Below are 24,357 nucleotides of genomic sequence, written 5' to 3' on the forward strand. Positions count from 1 at the left end.
TTGAAAATGTTTTTTTGCTTCCTTTTGCAGATACAACAGACAGTTGCTTTTAGATTCGCATGTAAGATATACACATAATAATACATAGATGTAATACAGAGGACCTCCTGATACCTCTAGCGAAGGCTGTTTAGACTTGACCAGGTGCGCCAGCAAGACCATGACACTTCCTCTCAAAATCCTCGAAATTAGCACGAAGACCATGAGTCAAGATACTCTGCCCAACCGAACCCCCAGAACCATCCCAATCGTCCGATGCTGTTTTCAATCGTGCATACGCAGCAGCCCAAGCATTCTGTATATCCCTCGTTCGGATGCAAAACCGTCCCAGATCATTCATGTAATTCGTCGGATCTTGAATACATAAATGGTCCGCGATGGGCCCATTGCCCTTGAAACCCGCTGTGCGTTTGAGATTCATAAGCGCGCGCTGGCCCCGAATGTACGCGGGTGTCTCCTCGGGCCATGACCATCCCTCACCCGCGCTCCGGGCGGACTCCTCGTTGAACCAACCTGGCGGGTCAACGGCGACACCATTAGCGGCGAGATCCACGTCAATTCCGTACGTGCGCAGAAAAGCGAGGAGCTGAACGCCTAGGCTATGCGGGCGTTGGAAGCGACCGTGGTTCATTTTGCAGAAGGCGACGAGGAGCATTAGGAGGGCGTTTGTGCCTATTGACGAGTGGAGGGGTCCGAAGAGTTCTTGTGCTTCGAGGATTAGTCGGGTGGTCCTGTATAAGGGGCGCACGGCGGGGTACTCGGCTAGGTAGTCGTTGATGTATTCGATAGATGAGGGGAGACCCTCTTTACATTGGAATCGGACTCGTATGCCTGTTGGGCCGTGGGTTGCTGAGAGGACTGGGATGCGGTTGTATACCAGGAAGGTCTTATCTTTGAACATGGGGGTTTGCCATAGGATCTGTTGAACCCTCTCCAGCAGGTTGTGATAGGCTTCTAGAACTTGGGGTCTGGTGGAACTGGGTTTACGGATGTCGTCCTTCAATCGTCCAATATCTGGTACTGGCAAGACGAAGTCGAGGTCTGAATGACTCGATGCAACACCCGTCCGCCAGGAGCCAGTCAACTGGGGCCTATGAGGGACTTCTTCGAGGAGCTTCGAGATTGTGTCCACTAGTCCGTTCACTTGGTTCTGTTCATCCAAAGTTGGCATCAGATAGGCGTCCAGAGCTCGAATTTCAGCGTCTAGGTGCGCTGTAGCGTCGGACGTGTTATTCCCAGCATAGTGACTGAGCCATGGCCACTGCTCCGGTCGGTTCTGTAGCACGCTCACACCCCATCGCAACTGCTGGTTCACCCAATCCGGTGGTTTTTCGTGGTCAGATCGGAGCCGAGACTTGACATATCTATCTAACTCCCGACGACTGATTCTCGGTTTTTGAATACTTTCCGGCGTGACCTGTTTCTGTTCCTCCTCCTGTTTATGAGCTGGTTTGGTGACCGCTCTATGTGTCTTTGGGCGACGGTTCTTCTTCGGAGGTGCGGTGGTGTTCACCACGCGAAACAGACTGGCTCGGTTTGAGGCACGATGAGCATCCAGCGTCTTCTGCAGACTGTCTGGAAAGACTTCCGCAGAATTTTCGTCGCGCGAGTGGAAATGAGCGGTAGAGCCATGGAGCTGGCGGGACGATGCTGTACAAAAGCTGGATAGAGTGGAGAGGCGATGAGGACGTAGACCAGGAAGAGGGCCAACAAGGCGCATGGCAGCGCGATCAGGCGAGCAACAGCATTGCGAAGGGAAACGGAGAATCCAGGGCATGTACTTGGACGGAGAAGGCCGGATGAGGTGATTATGAGAGCAAAGTGACGCGCAAACGAAAGGAACGGGTTTTTTTGAGGAAGAAGATATGATGATAGAATGATATGTTTGCGATAGTGTCATGTGACCGTCACGTGGAGAGCCCTAGTCACGTGCGCTGGCGGGAATAGCATCGAAGTCGACGGTTTAGGAATGAAATCATAGAGAAAAGAAGAAAAAAGTGATTCAGAGACTCAAGAGTGACTGCGACAGAGACAATCCTGCATCCTGTTTTGTTCTTCCCCGTCTTTCTACCGGTGCTCCGTATACTACACCTACACCTACTTTATATATATCTTGATTTGTTCTATATTAATCCATCCCTGGTATTTTTCCTAATTTACTCTGCTAATTATCCCTTCCCTCCTGTCCAATTCCTTGGGCCTGTAACCACTGCTTATCGCCTTGACTGGTTCTGGCCGGACTTCTCCCCTCCTCTCTAGTCTCTTCCATTCTCTTCCAGCGACTTTTCCTCCTCTCACACCTCTTCCTTTTCTCTTCATCCTCGACCTTATTTTCTTCGTTCTATTCTATCGTTTTCCTTTCTATACTCTATATTAGTCGCTATTCTCACTCATGGCTTCTTCTGCTTTTTATCTCCCTCAATAGTCCCGCCCCCTCCTCCGTCTCCGTTCGCTGCAACCAGGTACAGTAATCTCTTCTCCCTCTCACCCAACGCCATATCCTCTTCCCAGCTTATCCTAAGCGTTTCAAAACTAACATATGCCTCTAGTCCTATCCACGGATCCCTTTTTTTGCGCAGACAAAAAGTCCCTCTTCCTCGTTTCCCCTCTCCCTCTAATTCGCGATGTCCGAGCACGAGACCCCCCGCGTCCCCGACGGCCAGCCAGATCCGGTCATGGTCGGTCCCGGTATGAAGGCCTTGGGCGACGACGCCTATACCAAGGCATCCACTGTCACTCCCAGCCTCAACTTCGATAAGAAGGATCCCGCTGCCAGCGACACTCCCTCCTACTTTTCTGACAATCCCGGCACTCGCAACGCTCCGCCGCCCGATGGTGATAGCGACGTCACCACCCCCGCCACCCCCGAACAGGCTGCAAAAAATGCGAAATCGGGAAGGGAACTGCTGCGCCGGTTGAGTCTTGTGGGAGGTACGCCGCAGACTATCCCGGAGCCGGACCCTCGCGAGCAGCACCCCGGATTACGCCTCTCCGGGCGAATCATCAGCGCCGCCTTCTGTATACCTTACAAGTTGTATTTTCAGTCGGGATCGGATTGGGTATGGTGTACCTTTCAATGCCCTTCATATTCATTTTAGACTGACATTAAACCCGTTGTAGGAACTCAAAACCCGTCGCGGTACGTCGGCGCTGTTTGATTCGTTCGCCTATCTCGGTTCCGATAGCACAAAATGGTCGCATACATTAGTCGGGTGGACAGGCGAAATCGAGCCAATTGAAAGCGAGAAATCCCCGTTACAGCACATCCCCGTCAATGTCGGCGCAAAACCCCAAGGGCCCTCCGGTGCCACCACCGGCCCCGTGCCCTTGCCCGTGAACAAAGCCGCGGCTCCAGTTCCCGTGGATGCCAGTCAAAAGCAACCCGCCCATCCCTTTTTGGAAGGGATAAGGGTCACGAAAGAGGACCGTGATCGCCTGGATGCGCAATTGAGTTCCTGTCGCTACGGTCGAATTGCTCCCGTGTGGCTCACGGATGAAACCGAAGACCAGGATCCGGAAGATACATTATTGCTAGAAGACCAAGGGCGATGGAGACGCTATGCTGAGCGGGAATTATATCCGCTTTTACACTACAAGCAGCATGGTCCTACTGATGGCCGGTGTGAACGTAGTTGGTGGGCGGATTATGTCCGTATGAATCGACTGTTCGCGGACCGCATCCTGGAGGAGTACCAGGAAGGGGACATTGTTTGGATTCATGACTACCACCTGTTTCTCTTACCCATCATGCTGCGCCAACGGATCCCCAATCTCTTTATTGGGTTCTTTTTGCATGCCCCATTCCCCAGTAGCGAGTTTCTACGGTGTCTCGCGAAACGGAAAGAAGTCTTAACAGGTGTGTTGGGTGCCAATATGCTCGGGTTCCAGACCTTCTCATACTCCCGTCACTTTTCGTCTTGCTGCACAAGGATCCTTGGATTCGATTCGAATTCTGCCGGAGTGGATGCATACGGCGCGCACGTGGCTGTGGACGTGTTTCCTATTGGTATTGATTCCAAAGCGATTCAAGATGCTGCATTTGGCGCCCCAGAAATTGAAAAGGCAGTTGCGGGACTTCGGAAATTGTACGCTGGAAAGAAGATCATCGTTGGTCGTGACCGATTGGACAGCGTCCGTGGAGTGTCACAAAAATTGCAGGCTTTTGAATTGTTCTTGGAGCGCTATCCAGAATGGCGCGACAAGGTTGTGTTGATTCAGGTCACCAGCCCGACTAGTGTCGAGGAAGAAAAAGAGGACCCGGAAAACAAGATTGCTAGCCAGGTCTCCACCTTGGTTGCCAGCATCCATGGCCGATTTGGCTCGTTGAGCTCTTCGCCTATCCAATACTACCCACAGTACCTGACCCCGCACGAGTACTTTGCTCTGTTGCGGGTGGCCGATGTTGGGTTGATCACGACTGTCCGAGATGGCATGAACACGACCGGTCTAGAGTATGTCATCTGCCAACAGGAGAACCATGGTCCCTTGATCCTCTCCGAGTTCTCTGGTACCGCTGGTACCCTGTCCAACGCGATTCACATCAACCCTTGGGACCTGGCGGGTGTGGCTGGCGCCATCAACCAGGCATTGACCATGTCCCCCGAGAAGAAAGAGGAACAGCATACGAAACTCTACAGACATGTAACTACCAATACGGTGGGAACATGGTCCAAACAATATCTGAACCGCCTCCTCACCAATCTCTCTTCCTTTGATCAATCTGAGTCAACCCCGGCGCTCGATCGCGCCAAATTGTTGAGACAGTATCGCAGAGCCCGAAAGAGATTGTTTATGTTCGACTACGACGGAACTCTTACACCCATTGTCAAAGATCCACAAGCGGCCATCCCATCAGACCGCGTGCTGCGGACTATTAAGAGCCTTGCGGCCGATCCCCGCAATGCTGTCTGGATTATCAGTGGTCGTGATCAGGCCTTCCTGGATGAGTGGATGGGCCATATCCCCGAACTGGGTCTGAGTGCGGAGCACGGCTGCTTCATCCGAAAACCTTGTTCAGACGACTGGGAGAATCTGGCGGAGAAAACGAACATGGGATGGCAAAAGGAGGTCATGGAGGTTTTCCAACACTACGCGGAACGGACACAGGGTTCTTTCATCGAACGGAAACGGGTGGCCTTGACCTGGCACTATCGCCGGGCGGATCCTGAATACGGTGCGTTCCAGGCCCGAGAGTGTCGGAAAGAGTTGGAGGAGACAGTGATGAAGAGGTGGGATGTAGAAGTAATGGCAGGCAAGGCGAACCTTGAAGTCCGGCCGACATTCGTCAACAAGGGTTTCATTGCTACTCGCTTGGTCAACGAGTATGGCACGACTCCTGGAAAGGCTCCTGAGTTCATTTTGTGTCTAGGTGATGATTTCACTGATGAAGGTATTTCTTCCCCACTCCTCTTCCTTTGGACCAAGACTAACAATTTCCCAGATATGTTCCGTGCCCTTCAAAAATTCGACCTGCCATCCTCCCATGTCTACTCAGTCACCGTCGGCGCAAGCTCGAAACAAACCGAGGCCAGCTGGCATCTCCTCGAACCCGCCGATGTGATTGGGACGATCGGGATGCTGAACAACAGCTCGAGTAATCAGGAGTATTAGAAGTCTTATTTACTTGCTTTTTTCTTTGAGGATCTAGACGAGGGACTCTGGATTCGATTTCGATTTCGATTTGACTCGCACGATATATACTTTATATATACTTCCAAAACCGCCCGTGTCCGTGCCGTGCCACGTAGAGGGATATGAAGGAGTTAGGTTATACTGGCGTATTGGCGATTTTTTGTGTTATTTCTGCTCCAGCAGTGACACGTTGCTGCTCATTTGGGATCGCAACGGTTTTGCTATAGATAGACATGTTTAAACGGAATATAAAATAGAGAATTGATCGATGCCAAAGTTGATGATCTCTGGTCTATCTAGTCGTGTTCCGCAGATACCCTTCACTACCCACGAAGTACAAGTAAACCTAATGATCCCAAACAACAGCCGGGATTTGTCCCTTCATTTCCTTCTTAGCATACAACGCCCCCGTCCTCCCTTCCTTCTCATCCCACCTCGTAACAACAACCTCCTCCCCATCCTGCAACGCAACAGCCACCAAATGCTGATGCTTGCCAGGAGAAATCTCGAACTGGCGCGGGTTAACCCCGTAGGCGGGCTCGAGGCCCAGGAAGGATGGTTTTGTGAACGCGGTGCCGGAGTCATTGGCGATGGAGAAGGTGGCGAAAGAGTCGTTGTTGGGGCCGAAGGTTGAGTCGAGGCGGTTGGAGACGATGATGTGGTTGTTTGTGGGCTTTTGTTGTTAGCGATATATTATTGAGAATGAAAGGGAAAGGGAAGGGAAGGGAAAGGGCCTACCGAAATGGCAATTCCAGACGCCTTGGATCCATCCGGACCAGGCTTCTGCCCGCCAAAGGTACTCTCCTCGTACACACTGGTGAACTCCATGCTACCAGACTCCGAGTAGGCCACCTTATACCCAGTCAGGGTGTTCATCAACTCCGACACAAGGTAAAAGTACACTTCGACCTTGCCATTCGCAACCTGCGCCCCCGTCACACTCTTCGGCGTCCAGAAAGCAAGATGCCGCGGCCCCAAGCCAGGCTTAGTGACCAACGGCGAGACCTCCTTCAACTGGCCGGTGTGCTGGTTGATTTCGAAGATGCGGACAAAGTCAGCGCCCAGGTCTGGGACTAGGACGTAGCGGCCTGTTGGGTCGAGGTAGGCGCCGTGAGGGTGTGGTGCGTCCTGGCGTTCAGCGTTGGGGCCAGGGCCGTCCATGTGGAAGTTGAAGGTCTGGGAGCGGTTGAAGATGCCGGTGATGGGGTCGACGGAGTAGGTGGTAACGGCGGAGCCGTCGCTTCATTTGTCAGTATATTTGAATAGGTAAATGTGTAGACATGGAAACATACTAATGAGCAACGGCAATGAACTTGCGGCCAGGAACCCCCGGCGCAGAATACAGCACCGACATGACCGGACCGCTAATGGTCTCGATATGTTTAATCGGGGTAAGAGAGCCATTGGCGTTGGTATGGAACGAAGCGATGCTGCCATTGGGGACATTGAGGCCCTCATCCAGACAGTACAGGATGTCATGGGGACCGTCCAGCATCAGCCACGAAGGACTAGGGCCGCAGCTGGTGAACTCTGCAATAACGGATAAATTTCCGGTACCATTGCTAGCAGGCGCTAGGGAAAGCGTGGAAACGATCCCGGCGTACGAGGCGGCGTATAGTCGAGAAGCCATAGCCATGGCCGGGGATGCGCAGAGCGCGGCTGTGAACCAGGAGGATTTCATTCTGACAGTGGTCTATTGTTTTTTCTTTCTCTATTTTTGCTTTTTTATTTCCGGGTAGGGCTTACATGTAAGTATGTATGTATGCAGCCGGGGATTAACTTTCCATAGAACGAGTCGCGAAGAATGCACCAAGGGGAGTGTACAGCAGCCAAAAAACAAGATTGACACCGAAAGCCAATTCCGGCTATGAGAACGAGCTGACACGAGGTAAAACCCGTTTGCCCTCAAGATATTCCGTACTTTGAAGCGTGCCTGAGATAAGCTCGAGAGGTTTGAGAGAAGCCTGGACTGGGCCTGCGATACACCCGATACCGGGGCTTATAAATTATGACGCCGGATTGATGTTCTCGAATCTCGAATCTTAACAATCACTGTGATTAACTATCAGATGGGATTATGCCCAGAACTCTCGGTCAACATAGACTCGGAGGGTTCATACTAGTCCATACAGGGTCAGCCAAGCCCGCAGAACCACCGAGATCATCAGAAAACAGCCGCACATCATCCCGTGCTTTCCTCGGGTTATCGGTGGAGTTTGGCAGAGGAGACGGAGTTTAAGCGGAGATCAACATCTCGTTCCAGCAATGACATTGCCACCTTTCCAGCATGCTTTGGGACTAGTCCAATAGCCGAAGTCACCGGAAGCTGCAGAATTTGAGCAGACCACCCTCATACACTCGTGTCAAGTAGATCATGCTGCCCTATGCTGTACACTGGTTCGGCTACTGGAAAAACTTCAGAATAAACTCAATAGGGCTCGTAGATTTCCAGAGTGATGGTGCTCAATCATATTGTACTGCTAATTTCTACTAAACGAATCGTTATCTATCCCAAAGGTACGGGCTACACCGTTGGCAAAAGGAGCCCTATACACAATCCCATGCACAGCGGATTACTTTAAGCCACCGGTGTTCACTACCGCTCTTGGCCTGCCTATCAGAGACGTTGATGCCTCCCACGTTCTCTTGCCATGAAATTGGCAACGCCCCACGATCACTTCCCAGAAACCGCCAACTTTGGTTCGTCGTTCTGGGCATTGCGCTTACTTGCACCACCGGCAAGCCTGTTTTCCTACCCAATATGCTCTTATCCAGTAAGACTGTCGGTATCGTCGGAACTTGGCGGTGTTGCAGAATCCACCCCGAGTCCCAAATTTCCCGACTGAGTTTCTCGGCTTGCCGACCTTGGCCCGTGGAAATCCGGTACCCAAACATAGTATGCCGTACACGGTCTTTTTTCCATTCTCCACTTTGTTGTAGAGTATACTTCGCATGCCATTTCGGTGTCTTTTCGGTGAGATTTCGACTCTCAAGGTTTGTCGGAACCATCTATTGTCCTCATGCGCACTATATTCAGCCCGCTCCGCTTCTCCCAGGGTTGTCAGCATCGATCTTGGCAGAGATAGATCATCTTGGTTCGGAGTTGTTGGTAGAATGGGTGACACAGGTGCTTATTCGTGCTGTGATTAGCTCGTTGCTTCTTGCCGTACCAGATTCATATGATGACAGACTTGATGGGAAGAAAGACCCGAAAGTCTATATAAGGTGATATCAGCCTCGCATGAGACCTTTCTTCTCCCAGGCCTGATTTGTTTTTTCATCATTAGCTTTCTTGCTCTTCTTTCGGCAACTCTCTGATTTTTCTCTTTCCTCCTTTTCTTCTTTCTCCTTGTTGTTGCTCCGTCGAGCAGTACGCCATCATGAGGCCACTCATCTGGTCTTTGTTTCTCTACGTCACGACGGCACTGCCCAAGTTCCCTCGTGAGCATTCTGACGTTCAACCTCAACTGCTCACCGACCCAACCGTGCTTGCCAACACCACTGTCGACTACATCATTGCCGGTGGTGGCTTGACCGGCCTGACCATTGCCGCACGCCTGACCGAGGACCCTAACATCAAGGTCTTGGTCATCGAGAGTGGCTTCTTCGAATCAAACCGTGGTCCCATCATCGAAGATCTCAACAGATATGGTGAAATTTTCGGGACCGAGGTTGACCATGCATTCGAGACTGTCCCACTTGCCGTCAACAACCGTACCGAGAATATTCGCTCCGGTAATGGCCTGGGAGGTTCCACCCTTGTCAACGGTGGTACCTGGACCCGACCTCACAAGGTTCAAATTGACAGCTGGGAGAGGGTCTTTGGCAACCAAGGCTGGAACTGGGATGATCTTCTCCCATACATGCTCGATATCGAGAAAGCCCGCCCCCCCAACCAGAGGCAAATCGAGGCTGGCCATTACTTTAACCCACAGTGCCACGGGTCGAACGGTACCGTCCATGCTGGACCCCGTGACACTGGCGAGTCTTACTCTCCTATCATGAGGGCGCTTATGGACACTGTCAGCGCAGATGGCGTCCCTGTCAGGAAGGACTTGAGCTGCGGTGACCCTCACGGAGTGTCCATGTTCCCCAACTCGTTACACGAGAGCCAAATCCGTGCCGATGCTGCGCGCGAGTGGCTGGTCCCCAACTACTATCGGCCCAACCTCCAAGTTTTGACCGGCCAATCGGTTGGTAAAGTGTTGCTGGACAAGACCGTTCCTGGTGCTCCCAAGGCAATTGGTGTTGAGTTTGGAACGCACAGGACTCGAAAGTATGAAACCTTTGCTAGCCGGGAAGTCCTGCTGGCGGCCGGATCGACTATTTCCCCTACGATTCTCGAGTACTCGGGCATCGGTATCAAGTCGGTTCTGGACTCGGTTGGCATCGAACAGGTGGTGGACCTGCCGGTTGGTCTTAACCTTCAAGACCAGACCACCGTCAACTTGCAGTCAAGGATCACCCCAGCTGGTGCCGGTCAGGGCCAGGCTGCGTACTTTGCCACATTCAACGAGACATTCGGCGACTTTGCTCCCCAGGCACACGAACTGCTCAACATCAAGCTGGACCAGTGGGCCGAAGAGGTCGTGGCCCGAGGCGGCTTCCACAACGCGACGGCACTGAGGATCCAGTATGAAAACCACCGTGACTGGCTGGTTAACGACAACGTGGCTTACACCGAGCTCTTCCTCGACACGGCCGGCAAGATTAGCTTCGACGTGTGGGACTTGATCCCCTTCACTCGCGGCTATGTTCACATTGCGGACAAGGATCCCTACCTCCGCCGCCTGAACAACGACCCTCAGTACTTCCTGAACGAGCTTGACGTGCTAGGCCAGGCCGCTGCTTCCAAGCTTGCCCGCGAGCTCTCCAGCAGGGGAGCCATGGCGCAGTACTTCGCCGGCGAAACTGTACCCGGGTATGATAAATTGCCAGCGGATGCGAGCTTGCAGGACTGGGCGAAGTACGTGAAAAACAGGTTCCGGGCCAACTACCACGCCGTGAGTACATGTTCCATGATGCCCAAGGAGATGGGGGGTATTGTAGACTCGACGGCACGTGTGTATGGCGTTGAGAGATTGCGGGTGGTCGATGGCTCTATTCCTCCAACGCAGGTGTCGTCGCATGTGATGACAGTGTTTTATGGCATGGCGGCGAAGATCGCAGAGGCGATTCTGCAGGATTATCATGCGCGGAAGTAAAGTGCATAACAGTGTTGTTGGCGGTTACTGTACAGTTAGTTAATCGCGGCATCTGTAATTATTTTGGATACTGTCATTTTTTCATTCTGATAGAAGTTAATAGACCCATAGACTTGGTGAATTGATTCTCTTTGGACTGGATATTCTTTTCTGTCAGCATCGGAACCATCATCCGACGCCCTATCCGCGATAAATCAGAGTTTTAGCAATAATGCAGGATCCCTGATGGACGGATATGTTGAAGTCCAGTGAGAACGAGGATAAAGTGAGTGAGAGAGAGAGAGAGAGAGAGAGGGAGGGGGAAGGAGGGAGAGAGAACGTGGAGGTGGAGAGATCTGATACGCGTTCCCGATTAGGCAAGCCGGATACTAACCCGAAAAGGAGAATTCCCCGGATGACTGACATGACTGCATAGTTACTACTATGTACAGTTATGAGGTACAGTACTTCACTCAATGTATATAAACATTCACTAGAATATACACTAGAATAGAGTCAAGGCAGTCCATTGCCGGGATACCACCCGAGACCTATCCGAGGCTATCAATATCCGGGGTCGGTCATCTGTCCGAACGCAGACTCGATTGGAAGGAATTGTGACAATCCTAAATCCTTCTAGGGCTGGAACTGAGAATTTTCTCAATGCAGATTCTCCACATCAGATGCTCTCCGTGACTCACTCTTGTCGAGTCGTGATATTAGAAATCCTGCTTCCCCGGATTTCAAACACAAGGACCATTTCTAATCATTAATACTACCTTGTTTTTGTTAAAGACCACCAAAAGCCGTCGGGATTTGGTGCGGAATAGTCAATTTACAGCGTGACTTCTGACAATTCAACTAAAATGGCTTCATCTTCGCAAGGAAATTCCCCCAATAGCTGTCAGAATGCCGGTGTCAACGAGAAACCCTCCGTCGACGACCAATATGTCGATGCAATTGACTCCCCCAGAGACGAGGAATCAGCAATAGGCTACGACCCCGAGAAACAAGACAACGAACCCAAAGAGCTCACCAAAACCACCACCAACGGCAGCCATATCGGCAACCTAACCACAAGAACCCTCTCGCTCGTCCGGACTAGAGAATCCGGCAAAGACGTCGGGCCTCCTCCAGATGGGGGCTTCGAAGCATGGCTGCAAGTAGGCCTGGCGCATATGGTTATTTTCAATACTTGGGGCTACATCAACAGCTTTGGCGTGTTCCAGACATACTATGTTGAGATGCTTGGTCATCCGCCGTCTGATATCTCGTGGGTTGGAAGTATACAGATCTTCCTGCTTTTCTTTGTTGGGACTTTTGCAGGTCGTGCGACGGATGCCGGCTACTTCAAGCTCATTTTGACGGCTGGAGCTCTGCTAGAATTGTTCTCTATTTTCATGACCTCTCTGTGCACCAAGTACTGGCAACTCTTCCTGGCGCAGGGTCTTGGTCAGGGTCTCGGATGCGGACTCATGTTCTGTCCCACTGTCGCTCTAATGCCAACATACTTTACCAAGAATCGAGGCATTGCTATTGGTATCTCCGCATCTGGGTCAGCAACAGGGGGGCTCGTCTTCCCCGCAGTGGTCATGCGACTCCTACCCCGGGTGGGCTACGGATGGACCATGCGAACGCTGGGGTTCATTTCCCTGGCCACGCTTAGTCCCAGTGTGTTCTTCCTGCGACAGCGCCTCCCCCCTCGCAAGAGCGGCCCACTGGTCGAATGGGGAGCGTTCAAGGAACTGCCATACCTCCTCTTCGCCATCGGCATGTTCCTCAACTTCTGGGGCCTGTATATCGGATTTTTTTACATCGGCAGCTTTGGCCGCGACATCGTTGGTGTCTCTCAGACCGTATCCATCAATCTACTCCTGGTCATGAACGGCGTCGGCCTCCTGGGTCGTCTGATCCCGAACCTCATGGCTGACAAGTACACCGGCCCACTGAACATGCTGATCCCATTCAGTCTAGCGACCGGTATCGTCGCATACGGCTGGAGCGGCGTAAATAGTCTGAGTGGACTATACGCCTTCGCTGTCTTCTATGGTCTGTCTGCAGCCGGTATCCAGTCACTATTCCCAGCGACGCTGAGCACGCTGACGACGGATCTGAAGAAGACGGGCGTGCGGATGGGAATGGTGCTTAGTGTTGTCGGTATTGCGGCGCTGATTGGGTCGCCAATCGCTGGTGCGCTAGTCCAGGAGGATAATGGCGAGTATCTGTATGCGCAGATGTTCATGGGCAGTGCTATTATAGCTGGATCTATAACTTTGGTCACGGCGAGGATAGCCAAGTTGGGATTCACCTGGAATCGGGCATAATTGGGATGTGATGAACTGAAAATAGTCATACTGTATTATAATATTTAATCGTCATTGGAAAGGAATGGGAAAAGTTTTGTATACAAAATGATTACATCGGCTGCGATCTGATTGCCTCAGGCGGTGGATACGATCTGTTGATCTCCGCGTGACTCGATTCCAAAACATTCAATTACTCATTCTTCTTCTTTTTTTTTTTTTTTCTACAATAGAACAGCAATTCCTCGATATTCATACTGTCCCTATAGGGTATTTCCAGCCAGAGCTTGTGAATAGTTCATTTCTCTTTATAATCCACATTTGGTATGTGAATCACCCCTCCAAAAACCTGCCCCGCAGCCTTACTGACCGAATCTGCATTCCTACAGAATTCTATATTTCGTACCTGATAAAACTGAAGCACTCTTAGCCCATCACATACTAAACTACAGCATTCATAATGGCGCCCCGTGGCCGTGGAAAGTTCGCAAAGCCCAGCAGAGGAGGTACATGGCAGCCCAGGATAAAACTTTCGTGTTGGACGGACAAGAAGACTGACGAATTGGATATTGTAACAGGTGGAAAACACTTCAGTCGCGATGTCCAACCAACCGACAAAGATGGAAACCCCGTGAGCTTATGGCGGGTACGTCAAGCCTGACCCTTCTACGATTACGCCGTACGCCACGAGCATATCTGACAACTATTCAAACAACAGGAATCCCAAGGTGAAATCCCCTCTTCCGATGAAGAAGAACAAGAAGAATCCGGCTCTGGCAGCAGCTCCGAGGAAGAATCTTCAGAGGAAGAAGGTGAAGACAAAGCCGGCCCCAGCTCCTCAGCAGCCGCCGATGTGACCCGTGAAGAGCGCCGCGCCGCCGCAAAGGCCAAGAAACAAGCCGCCATCGCAAAGCGCAAGCAAATGGCTCTTCAACCGGGCGACCTCCCGCCCTCGGACTCCGAAGACGAGAATGACGTGAAGGAGAACAACGGCGGCGAGAGTGAGGGTGAGGGTGAGGGTGAGGGTGAGGGTGAGAGCGGCGAACTTCCCGCAAACCCCAACCACACGGTGTCGTCTCGCAAGCAGCTGGAGAAGACAGATGAGGAGACCAAGCCTAAGAAGGATCTGTCGCAGCTGTCGCGTCGGGAGAGGGAAGCCCTTGAGGCGCAGCAGGAGAGGGAGCGGTATATGAAGCTACATGCGGAGGGCAAGACGGAGGAAGCGCGGTCGGATCTGGCACGACTGGCGCTTATCCGGGAGCAGAGAGAGTCGGAACGGGCCCGGAAGCAGGCTGAGAAGGAAGAGAAGGAGGCCGTGGCCAAGGAGAAGGCGGCTGCGCGCGATGCGCTTTTGTCCAAGAAGAATACCAATAAGAAGGGCGGGGGCAAGAAGAAATAATCCGGCCTCTAATGCTATGAATTGTTTCAGGATTTTCCTTTTCACACCTACCGGTTCAAGCGAGGTTCATGAATGCTATGACATTATTTGGATATAAGAGGTCTCTATATAAGAACGCTATGATGAAATTTGATGCCATGTCGATGTGGTCGAGACAAACCAGTAAAAGCAAAAGCAATAAATAACCAATTTCCCATGTACACCGGCGCCTACCGAATCATGGAATATGTATCAACAGCCAATAGAAAAACAATTAAACACCCCAGAACAGACCCTCCACACTGTGCCCTTGCAGGACCACTCCCCAGCCGGCGATCAAGCTCACCAGCCACAGAACCGCAAAGACCAGAATCGGAAGAAGGAGCAATTCCGTGTTATGCAGGAAGGGTAGGGCGTTGTACCCTAGGAAAGTAATATAGGTGTAGTAGGTGAAGGCCGACAAATAGAGGGTATTCCCGAGAAACGCAGCGAGAAAGTTGCCGCTGCGGGTGAGGAGGGGTAGGAGGAGGAATTGGACGACGTAAAGATGGAGGTACAGAGGGAAAAATGCACGGCTGGAGACCTAATGACGATCATCTGTCAGTAGCAATTCCACAGGAGATAAACGGACAACCTACATCAAAACAGTATCCGAACTCCAACTGATCCTTCTCGCCCGGCTGCGTGAACAGGCCTTGCGCAGCGCCTCGTCTCCGGCCGCGCGATCCTCTGAATCCTGTCAGGGATGCAGCCGCACCGTCAGGTCCAAACAGTCGGCCGATGGCAAAGTAGGCGATGGTGGATATGAGCAGCGACGACCCGATAAAGTGGAAGAATATGAAGAAAAAGGATAGGCGAAAGATAGATCCGAAGGAGGGGGTATATGCGAGGCCCCATGCGAGTGCTGTGAGCAGGAGGAAGAAGGAGAGGAGATGGGTGAATGATGGATCTGGTCGATGCCATGTGTTTTTGGTTTCTGTATTGAGAGCATTAGCTTGAGGGCCGTTGTCTCTTCGGTCTCAGGGCGGAGTTCACGTACGTTTCTATCGACGCAACGAGTTAGCATGATATTTGAACAAATCCCGGAGTTGAATGGACTCACATGATAGTAGATAGACTTGAACACCTTTTTGGGCGCAACCAATAACGATGTCATCTCCCAAATGGCCATCTCAAAGTCCATCTGGGGAAACTTGAACAGCCTACCGCAGGCATTAGAAACATTGTAGTGTGATCAATGCCAATCCGGTCCGTTGTAGCCCCTCCACTAGACTGATATGCGCATATGCTGTATGAACGGAAAGCAATGGATGCTCACCTCTTGAAGAAACGCGGCATCCGTATACTGGACCCCCGGCTTGCTGGCGCTGAGACACCAAAGGTGGATGAGGCATGCTGGCGGGGGAGGGAGATGTGCGGATTCATGTTGTGTGATGGAATCCCCAATCCCAGGTATACCTGACTGGGCACGCGACAATAAACCAAAGAGGTTGGCGTGGAATAATGAATCGAGAATCGTATCGCTTGAACCGTCGTTGTTGATTAATTAGTTAACTAGGCGTTGAGATGGTTATGTCATCCGCATCGGGGGAACATGAAGCCGTTCCGTTGGGCATGTAGTTCTACTTGTACAGCCATAGATACATTTAACGAGGAGCTTAATGACGGCTCTAGAAATGGATTCTAATGCTTCTCATTCTGAACGGAGAATATAATTCAGTTCGTTCACCGTTCAAAGCACGGAGTACACTGATGAACCCGAACTATTGATGACCGCTGCTCTGTAAGAGCACAGAGTACATACAACTTGTGGAATGTGAACAAACTATTGCAACTTGGAATGTACACTTCATAGGTGCATACTCAAAGTTTGGACCTGTCACTTATCTTTTGCTGCCGCTGGAAGAACGTTGTTGAAGACTCAGTAGTGAGGTGGATCTCTTCCAATAATCTCAGGATTGCCAAGGAGGGCTCTCGGGTTAACAAAGTACCCAGAATTAATCAGGACGCCTTGGTTGGCATTATCAACTGCCTCGTTCCGTTGAGTCTTTCCCCTCATTGATGAAATCATACTCGATTGTGCCAGTTGCAGATATGCGAAACGCTCGCTGTATGTACTACTTGTACGAAGCTGCTAGTGGGCAGGTGATACATCACTGCTAATTAATGAGTTAAAATCGAGCAAGAGAAGAGAAGAAAAATAGCAAAATGATACAGGGTTTGACTGTCCGGTTGTCTCCGGTTGATCGACTATGTTTCACTGCATCCGAATTTATTGCTTTTTGACACTCGCTGCAGAGTGGGTTCCTCCCTTCTGGGGCCCTCTCCACCCACGGCACGGCCAGCCAGATGGCATTGTAACATAGCGTGGAATAGCATCAACTGCAGTGGGCAGGAAATGGTCAGACCCGGGCAGAGGACCGTTAGATTGATCGAACGGGTGGGTGTATTAGAGTACGGGAATCGTTCAGCAGAGGAAATAATTCCGGTACTCCGTGCTACTCTTGATATTGATCGAGTATTTTGCTGGAGAGTGCTCTTATCGTACCCTTTCATACTTCCAGGGGCACGGGATATACACTTTGTACACAGTCCGGGGCAGAGCTCGGCTGCAAATCTCCGAAAGAAGAGGTCCATTCTTAGCCCAGTGCATGATTCAGGGTCAATCCTTCCTGATAATATCGCCATTGATTGATTCAAGAGCATCGTTATTACCATGCCCCTGAGCATCTTCTCTGTGTATTGTAGTTATCTACCCTGCACAGATCCTCAACGGCGAAACTTTCAATAGTCGATGATCCATCGTGCGGTTAGTTTTATGATAATTAATGTTAGAGCTCGTAATAAAGAAATGTACTTCGTACGCGAAACGATAATAATAATTCTGGTTGACGGTCCTTGAGCTGGTGGAGTTCCCATCTCCATCTCTCTCCATCTCGGCTCTCTCCATCGTTTCCCTCTCCCTCTTCGCTTTTCTTTCTTCTCCTCACTCAACGCCATCAATTGATGGACAATTCCACCCTTCATGCTATTTACTACTAATTACTAGTTTTTCTTCTTCTTATCCTCCTCTCCTCCTCTTTCTCCCACTCCCACTCCTCCCCCCCTTTGTTGTTCCACTTTTCCATCGCGGTCCCTTTTCTCCTTACGCCTCTTTCATGCAATTTCCGCGCCAGAAACACGCACCTGCATCTTCTGCATTCGACACGGCCTATAACTATTCCGAAATACCAAGCGCAGCAAGGAATCCTCGTCGTTTGGTCTTAAAAAAAAAGAAAAGAAAAGAAAAGAGGTTCGGGACTATCGCGGTCGACACCACCTATAACTATCTCAATCGTCGCCTTGGGTCAAGAGCTCGAGTTGACCTGGAAATCTATTCCACAACAGTGATTTGTACCTCGTGCCTCCCGGAGGCTGGTTTCAATTCGTTCAGTAACCGCCCATCATGAACCGGACCAGACCAGACAACGGCAAAGCCCCTCAGCGCGATCCGTCCGATCTTTCCCCTCCGCGAACACCCCCTTCACAAATGTCCAGTTATCAGACCACAAGGAAAGGTCCGCAGGGACGGCCGTCTTTGCAGGACGCATTCCCGGACGACACAACCGCCACTGACACGGCCAACAATAGCAGCAACGAGTCTGGCGACGAGCCCGACCCGCATGACCTTTCCCTGTCTCCCAAGCATGCTGCCCGAACATCCATTGTGGACAACATGTTACAATCCCTAGACCAATTCTCAGCGGGAACTTCGGTTCTTGATGATTATCGCCTATTCCACTCCGTTCTCGAATCCGACTTCTATAACCGAGATTCGCCGGCCTCCTCGTCCCACGGCCGCTTTCGAGGCCATACCTTTTCTTCCTCGTTGTCCTCCGAACCCGATCTCGCCTACGAAGAAGGTGTCAGCCACTATGGAATACAGACTGCAAGCGGCCGCCGGAGCAACAGTCTGAGAGGGACAAGCAGTGTCCGGGGATACGATAGTCTTCATTCGCGAACGCAACCCCATGCCGAATCCAGTTCTCTTGCATACCGGACGAGAAAAGGCAGCAAGGGTAGCTCGTCGTCCAATTATGATTTTGGTCCATCCTTGTTGAGGAATCGTGCGGATTCAGGAAGCGATGCTCAGTCTGCGAGCATTGACTACGACGTGGGGTCCCCCTTTCCCCCATTTTCAGAAGATTATGATACCCTGCGTTATGATGACCTCGATGCCGCCCCCACCCCGAGTATTCCTGCGGGCCCCAGAAAGTACCATTCTCCTTCTCAATCCGAGTATCAGAACACGCTGAACGCTCAGTCCTCGATGACTCCGATAGCGTCTCGGAGGAGCAGTATCAAGTCACCACCTGACCAGGGGAAGAAAAAACACCATCCCGAGAATATCGGCACGGCGACAATTAGGAGACCAGTTGACTTGGAACTCGAACCTCCACCCCCCTTGGGAGACTCACTGGACCCGCCTGCTCCAAGCCCAACCATTTCATATAACAAACCCAGCTTTCCCCCTCCGCCTGACCCAAACCCGCCGAAGGAGCGTCCAGGATTCTTCCGGAGGGTATTTGGCTCGAAGAACTCCGCTCCTAACGCGCCTGATGACGTATCGTATCTGTCGCACCATGATAATGATTTCCCCAAGGTCGGGAGACAACCATCAAAGATCGATGTGCCTGGTAACAACACTTCCGTCCGCAGCGAGGGCCGCCAAGTGGTGAATAAAAAATCTTCCTTCTTTCGACGGCGAAAGAAGTCCGTCGTCGACAGCGTTCCGCCCCCTATCTCCATTCCTCAGCACCTGGCCCCCAAGGCACTGGATTTCATGAAGCCGGAACCAAGCCCCGTAAGCAGTTTGAGACAAGTTATGAACCCGTATATCTCGGAGGGCGTTCCTGCGCCGAATCGTTCATCAAGAGAATACCATGGCCGGGAAATCAGCGCAGAGGATGCCGATCACGCCAAATCTGCATCCCTTGCATCCCAGAAGAAGAGGGGAAGCTCTGTTCCTCCGTCGAGTGGGTCGAGGTCCAAGTATCCTGGTGCATACCCCCCTGTCCCATCAGGCGGTCTGGATACATCGTTCTTGGCCAACAGTAGTGGAGATGAGGCATCGACAGCCAAATCCGTTGATATCGGCGTCACTTCACCCCTTTCATCACCGATTTCCAAGGACACGGATAGCGAGTCGCTCGGAAGTCCAACGCAGGGCAGGCTAGCACCACCGCTGCCGCAAATCTCGGTTCCTGGCACGACATTGTCCCCTGTGGTTGAGGATTTCCCTCAGAAAACACCTGAAACGCCCGAAGCGCCCAATCCCGCCAAGATGCCAACTCCCGGAACGGATGGTGTCCTGTCGGAGACATCAAACTACTTTACTGCTGCTAGTACTCCGGTAATCCAGTCAGAGGAGCCCAAGTCCACTGAATCCTCCGAGACTAAGCAGGATGAAACTCCCAAGGATGGTGAGGGGAGTGGTCCCACCACCGCAGATCGCGAACAAGCCCAGAAACTGTTCGATAGCCAAGACGAAGTGGTTGGAAACGATCCAGCTGCTGCTTGGCTAGGCGATCCTGACCGCGCAGTTATTCGAGAAGCATATATGGACCTGTTCGACTGGTCCAACATGCATATTCTGGCAGGCCTTCGTAGCTTGTGTAATCGACTCATTTTGAAGGGAGAGACACAGCAAATTGACCGGGTTCTGGACGCCTTTTCGACCCGATGGTGTCGGTGTAACCCAAGCCACGGGTTTAAAGCTGCAGGTTCGTTGTCCTTGATTTCCAAAACGTTACTGTCGTATCTAACTTGTTGTTTTAGATGTGGTACATACGATCTGTTACTCTCTTCTTCTATTGAACACCGACCTCCACCTTGCAGATATCGACCAGAAAATGACCAAGACTCAATTCGTGCGCAATACCTTGCCTACGATAGAACGCGTTGCGATCGACACGGCACCTCGCGACTTTGAGAATCAAGCATCGTCTTCGTCCGGGGCAGATGGCCCTTCAAAACTTGTGAACCGACTTTCTCGGGCGGACCTCTCTGGGAAAACATCAATGGCGGATTTTGAAAATGGCGCTGGTCCGTTGGTGAATCAACCATTCCACGGAACCATGCGAGCGTGGGAGCAACAAGTTGAGACCGTTCTCAGAGAATTTTACTCCTCGATTCAAAAGGAAAGGCTTCCACTACATGGTGCTCAGCCGGAGAGAGATACACCCCAAGCGTCGTCCAACAATCTCCTCAGTGCAAATCAGAACCCTAGCCTCCGTCGGAGTCCCAGTACAGTGAGCAAGAGCGGCTCCGATATCTATCCCCGTGGCCGCTCTGCCGATTCCCGCTATGGAACTGCGCGGTGGTCTTCCAAGCCTCGCTCGCGCGCGAGATTATATCCCCCGTCGGCAATGGGATCCAGTCGGACCAGCCTTGATGACCAGTCTTCGCTCTGGAGTCCGTCTGCTTCCAGCACGTGGAGCAAGTATTCTCTGGGTAAATTCACGTCTGTCTCGGTCGACTCGTTCGGATCGGACTTCCCGCGGGGCGAATACCAACAGTCCATCGGGTTTGCGAACGCGTTGAGTCAAGCCATCATCCGCGAAGATGGGGCCTCAATCGCCAGCACTGAGGACCCGGATGCCACTCCTCTTCTGGAAGACGAGACCCTTCAACTTGCAGGTGCTCCATGGGCCAAGGAAGGCAGCCTTAAGCATAAGCATCACCTCGATTCCGTCGACAAGCGGGCCAAGGACCGGAACTGGAACGATTGCTTTGCGGTCATCCAGCAAGGCTGGATGCGACTGTTTTCTTTCAACCCGGCGACAAAACCTGGCAAGCAACAAAAGGCCAAGCAGCGTCAAGCTGGCAGCGTGGTTGTTGGTGGAGGAAACTGGCTGTCTAACGCCGAAGAAGTCTGGAAATTCACACTACGCCAGACTATTGCCAGTCAATTGCCGCCGCCAGGTTATTCCAAATCCCGACCCCATGTCTGGGCCCTGAGTCTGCCCACAGGGGCTGTCCATCTCTTCCAGGCTGGTACACCGGAAATTGTGCGCGAGTTTGTCTCAACGGCCAACTACTGGAGTGCCCGATTGTCAAAGCAACCTCTGGTCGGAGGCATCAGCAATATCGAGTACGGATGGAGCGACGCCGTCATCAACAGTGCTTTGATCCACGCCGATAGCAATAACACTAATAGTCCTAATCATAATACTAATGGCAAATCAACCCCTACCGGGACGCGAACCAGCATTCAAAGCTCGATCCGGAGCTCCATGGATCAGCAGGGTGTGCGACCGAAACTACCCGCCGACCGGGTTAACATCAGCGATTGGACGCCGCCTCAGCAGAGTATGGCAGCATCGAACTTGCCCGAAGAGGATCAACTCAAGGCCTTGCAGGCCTACGTCAAGAACACCGAAGAAGAGTTCCAGCGACACAATGAACGCCGGGCCGCCATGATCCTCGCATTCTCGCCGCGGCATCCTAACGCTTCCAAGGCGATGGCGAACTTTGAGCGGAAATCGTCGTATCTCCTGCGGGAGATTGTCAAGTTCCGCACGTACATCGATTCGCTACATGGTGCTCTAGAACAGAAGAAGCGAATCTACCCTCCTAGCGAGGAGAACAATCCGACTGCTGATGACGATTCCAAGGCTGGTGATGGGCAGGAAACTCCGACGAAGGTGTCGATCGAGACTGCGCAGCCGGCATGATCTTCTGTCCCTTATCTATTTTTTTTGCTTTTTTTTTTTTTTTTTATATAATTGTATAGCGTATGGTATGACGAGGAGAGAAAAGCACATGCAGGATATAGCGGCCAGTTTCTTTCTTTTTTTTTTTTTTTTTTTTTTTTTTTTTTTTTTTTCTTATTTTCGGACGGTACAGTTGATGAGATTTATGCTATGGATACCATGATTTTTGCTTTTTTTTTGCGCTTCTCTTGTGGATACATTTATTAATTGCTTGATATATATGGAGCATTTGTGATACATTCAAGTTCACTTCGTATCAATATCTACAATTTCCCTTTTCGGCTTAGCGGTACCTGATCAGTAGAAATAAGCTGCCCACGCTAATATCTTGGCACTCTTGGCATGATATTCTCGCTCTTCTTGAAGTTCTTGTTTTTAGTCATTGATTTTTCTTAGTTAATTGTCCAAGAGGGATAACCTCTTAATGGGAGAGTGAATTCGTAGAATGGAGTTGTCTACAAAAACCTGTTATCTGCTAATTCTGATTGATCTAATAACCGGACTGCATTTTTTGCTGCTGCCTTCACAGGGCTGAATGTGGAAACATGACGTGAAAGTGGTCAGATAGATATTGCCGTGTAGTACTAGTACTCCGTACAAAACAAGTTAGCAGGAACAATTGAAAATGGAAGAAGAATAATGCTGAATCTCCGAGGAGAAACCAGTTTGCCTCGGAGACCGAGTAGCCCAATACTATGCAGAAAATACTATGCAGGAATGACGTCAAGCTTGTTTATACGGTCATACTAGTACCTACCTTTGATATTTCTCGACCACTACTCCGGAGTACAACTACATAATGTCCCAATAGTAATACCAACACCAGCAGCCATGGCGGCCTCTCTGGCAGCAGTCCTATCCGTTCTGAATCTCCCACTTCTGGCGGTATTCTACCTCCCGCCTCAGCTTCGCCAGGAACGAGACTGGTCATACCGGCAAGCATTGATGAACAAACTACTCAAATCGTTTTTGCGCAATTATACAGCAGCTCACGTGAAACAACCGCTTTCGCTCAAGCCGCGCTTCGAAGGAGATCGTTTTGCCGTGATCGAGCCTGCGAGTCCTGAGTTGTACACTGGCGTTGCTGAGGACAAGGATATCAAGCCGGAGAGGATCGGGGGGACTTGGTATCCGGTACCTTATGAAACAAACGACCCTCTGGCCGACGATCAACACGTTGTACTGCATCTGCATGGCGGTTCTTATGTGTTAGGGGACGGCCGGACCGCATCCTGCCAATCGCTCGTCAACACCTTACTCTCGAACACTCCGGCGAAATATGTTTTCAGTCTCCAGTACCGACTCGCTTGCAATCCTAACGCACGCTTCCCAGCACAACTCCAAGATCTCATCACCGCATACTCCTACCTACTCCACACCTTACACATTCCACCCTCACGCATCGTCATCAGCGGGGATAGTTCCGGAGCTCATCTTACTATCGCCTTCCTCCGTTACATAGTCGACCATCCATCCATTCTCCCCGCACCGAAATGCAGCTGGCTGTTTTCTCCTTGGTGCGATATTCCCGAAGCCACTGATACCAAAGTCTGGAGGAAGAGCCCGAATTACCAAACGGAGTACATCCCCGCGACATTTCCGGAATGGGGGGCAAGTCAGTTCCTGAAGGATGTTGAGATTACAGAGCATGTCGAGCGATATGTGGCTCCGTTATGGCATCCATTCACCGTCCCCTCGCCGGTGCTGGTTATTACAGGGGGTCGCGAGGTCCTGGCCCCGGAGCACATAAAGATGGCACAGAGCCTTCAGAATATGACGAAGGATGATAACTCTCGAGTTGAATTGTTTGTGGAGAACAAAGTACCTCATGATGTCTTAATGGTTGGGTGGATTCTGGGGTTCCGGGAGGAGGCCAAACGATGTGCTAGCAGGGCTGGTGAGTTTGTTGGTCAGGCACAAACTATACCGGAGAAAGATCAATCTGATCAGTCGACTCATGTGCCTGGGTATTCCTTGGGCGAGATCAATCAGCGTTGATGGCCAAGTTGACACTCGACTTTGTTGGAATGTTTAGCAGACAGACAGACACCCTTGTGTTGTCTTTAATAAAAGCAGTTCATAGCCAAGATCACAGCAAATTGTACATA

At 51.2% G+C, this 24,357-nt stretch overlaps 8 protein-coding genes across 8 annotated transcripts; 5 read left to right on the forward strand and 3 right to left on the reverse strand.

Moving 5' to 3' along the window:
- Positions 1 to 130: 130 nt before the first annotated feature.
- Positions 131 to 1,720, reverse strand: ASPGLDRAFT_126695 (uncharacterized protein; the record flags this gene model as incomplete). Its single annotated transcript, XM_022540663.1, has 1 exon — positions 131 to 1,720. One exon carries the CDS (start codon positions 1,718 to 1,720, stop codon positions 131 to 133), a length of 1,590 nt encoding a protein of 529 aa, XP_022400812.1.
- A 904-nt stretch (positions 1,721 to 2,624) lies between these two features.
- Positions 2,625 to 5,610, forward strand: orlA (putative alpha,alpha-trehalose-phosphate synthase subunit Tps2; the record flags this gene model as incomplete). Its single annotated transcript, XM_022540636.1, has 3 exons — positions 2,625 to 3,059; positions 3,121 to 5,389; positions 5,441 to 5,610. The coding sequence occupies 3 exons, from the start codon at positions 2,625 to 2,627 to the stop codon at positions 5,608 to 5,610; spliced, it is 2,874 nt and encodes a 957-aa protein (XP_022400813.1).
- A 367-nt stretch (positions 5,611 to 5,977) lies between these two features.
- On the reverse strand, positions 5,978 to 7,267 carry ASPGLDRAFT_66409 (uncharacterized protein; the record flags this gene model as incomplete). Its single annotated transcript, XM_022549015.1, has 3 exons — positions 5,978 to 6,304; positions 6,370 to 6,871; positions 6,924 to 7,267. The coding sequence occupies 3 exons, from the start codon at positions 7,265 to 7,267 to the stop codon at positions 5,978 to 5,980; spliced, it is 1,173 nt and encodes a 390-aa protein (XP_022400814.1).
- Positions 7,268 to 9,011: 1,744 nt separating this feature from the next.
- Positions 9,012 to 10,835, forward strand: ASPGLDRAFT_35402 (GMC family oxidoreductase; the record flags this gene model as incomplete). The annotated part of the gene is made up of 1 exon (XM_022544555.1): positions 9,012 to 10,835. The coding sequence occupies one exon, from the start codon at positions 9,012 to 9,014 to the stop codon at positions 10,833 to 10,835; it is 1,824 nt and encodes a 607-aa protein (XP_022400815.1).
- Positions 10,836 to 11,680: 845 nt separating this feature from the next.
- On the forward strand, positions 11,681 to 14,516 carry ASPGLDRAFT_125997 (uncharacterized protein; the record flags this gene model as incomplete). Its single annotated transcript, XM_022540613.1, has 6 exons — positions 11,681 to 13,110; positions 13,259 to 13,413; positions 13,570 to 13,623; positions 13,696 to 13,763; positions 13,836 to 14,093; positions 14,136 to 14,516. 6 exons carry the CDS (start codon positions 11,681 to 11,683, stop codon positions 14,514 to 14,516), a joined length of 2,346 nt encoding a protein of 781 aa, XP_022400816.1.
- A 253-nt stretch (positions 14,517 to 14,769) lies between these two features.
- ASPGLDRAFT_126502 (unc-50 family protein) lies at positions 14,770 to 15,920 on the reverse strand (the record flags this gene model as incomplete). The annotated part of the gene is made up of 4 exons (XM_022540647.1): positions 14,770 to 15,078; positions 15,134 to 15,471; positions 15,594 to 15,697; positions 15,814 to 15,920. 4 exons carry the CDS (start codon positions 15,918 to 15,920, stop codon positions 14,770 to 14,772), a joined length of 858 nt encoding a protein of 285 aa, XP_022400817.1.
- A 2,020-nt stretch (positions 15,921 to 17,940) lies between these two features.
- ASPGLDRAFT_126496 (Sec7 domain protein) lies at positions 17,941 to 22,210 on the forward strand (the record flags this gene model as incomplete). The annotated part of the gene is made up of 2 exons (XM_022540646.1): positions 17,941 to 20,257; positions 20,313 to 22,210. The coding sequence occupies 2 exons, from the start codon at positions 17,941 to 17,943 to the stop codon at positions 22,208 to 22,210; spliced, it is 4,215 nt and encodes a 1,404-aa protein (XP_022400818.1).
- An 808-nt stretch (positions 22,211 to 23,018) lies between these two features.
- On the forward strand, positions 23,019 to 24,338 carry ASPGLDRAFT_46925 (uncharacterized protein). The gene has a single exon (XM_022546552.1). It carries the CDS (start codon positions 23,081 to 23,083, stop codon positions 24,245 to 24,247), a length of 1,167 nt encoding a protein of 388 aa, XP_022400819.1. The 5' UTR covers positions 23,019 to 23,080; the 3' UTR covers positions 24,248 to 24,338.
- Positions 24,339 to 24,357: the final 19 nt, after the last annotated feature.

Source organism: Aspergillus glaucus, assembly GCF_001890805.1.
Source record: "Aspergillus glaucus CBS 516.65 unplaced genomic scaffold ASPGLscaffold_10, whole genome shotgun sequence".
NCBI lineage: Eukaryota > Fungi > Ascomycota > Eurotiomycetes > Eurotiales > Aspergillaceae > Aspergillus > Aspergillus glaucus.

Bases quoted from the DNA above. Each gene is read 5' to 3' on its own strand.
- ASPGLDRAFT_46925 (XM_022546552.1), top strand. From the start codon at position 23,081: ATGGCGGCCTCTCTGGCAGCAGTCCTATCCGTTCTGAATCTCCCACTT.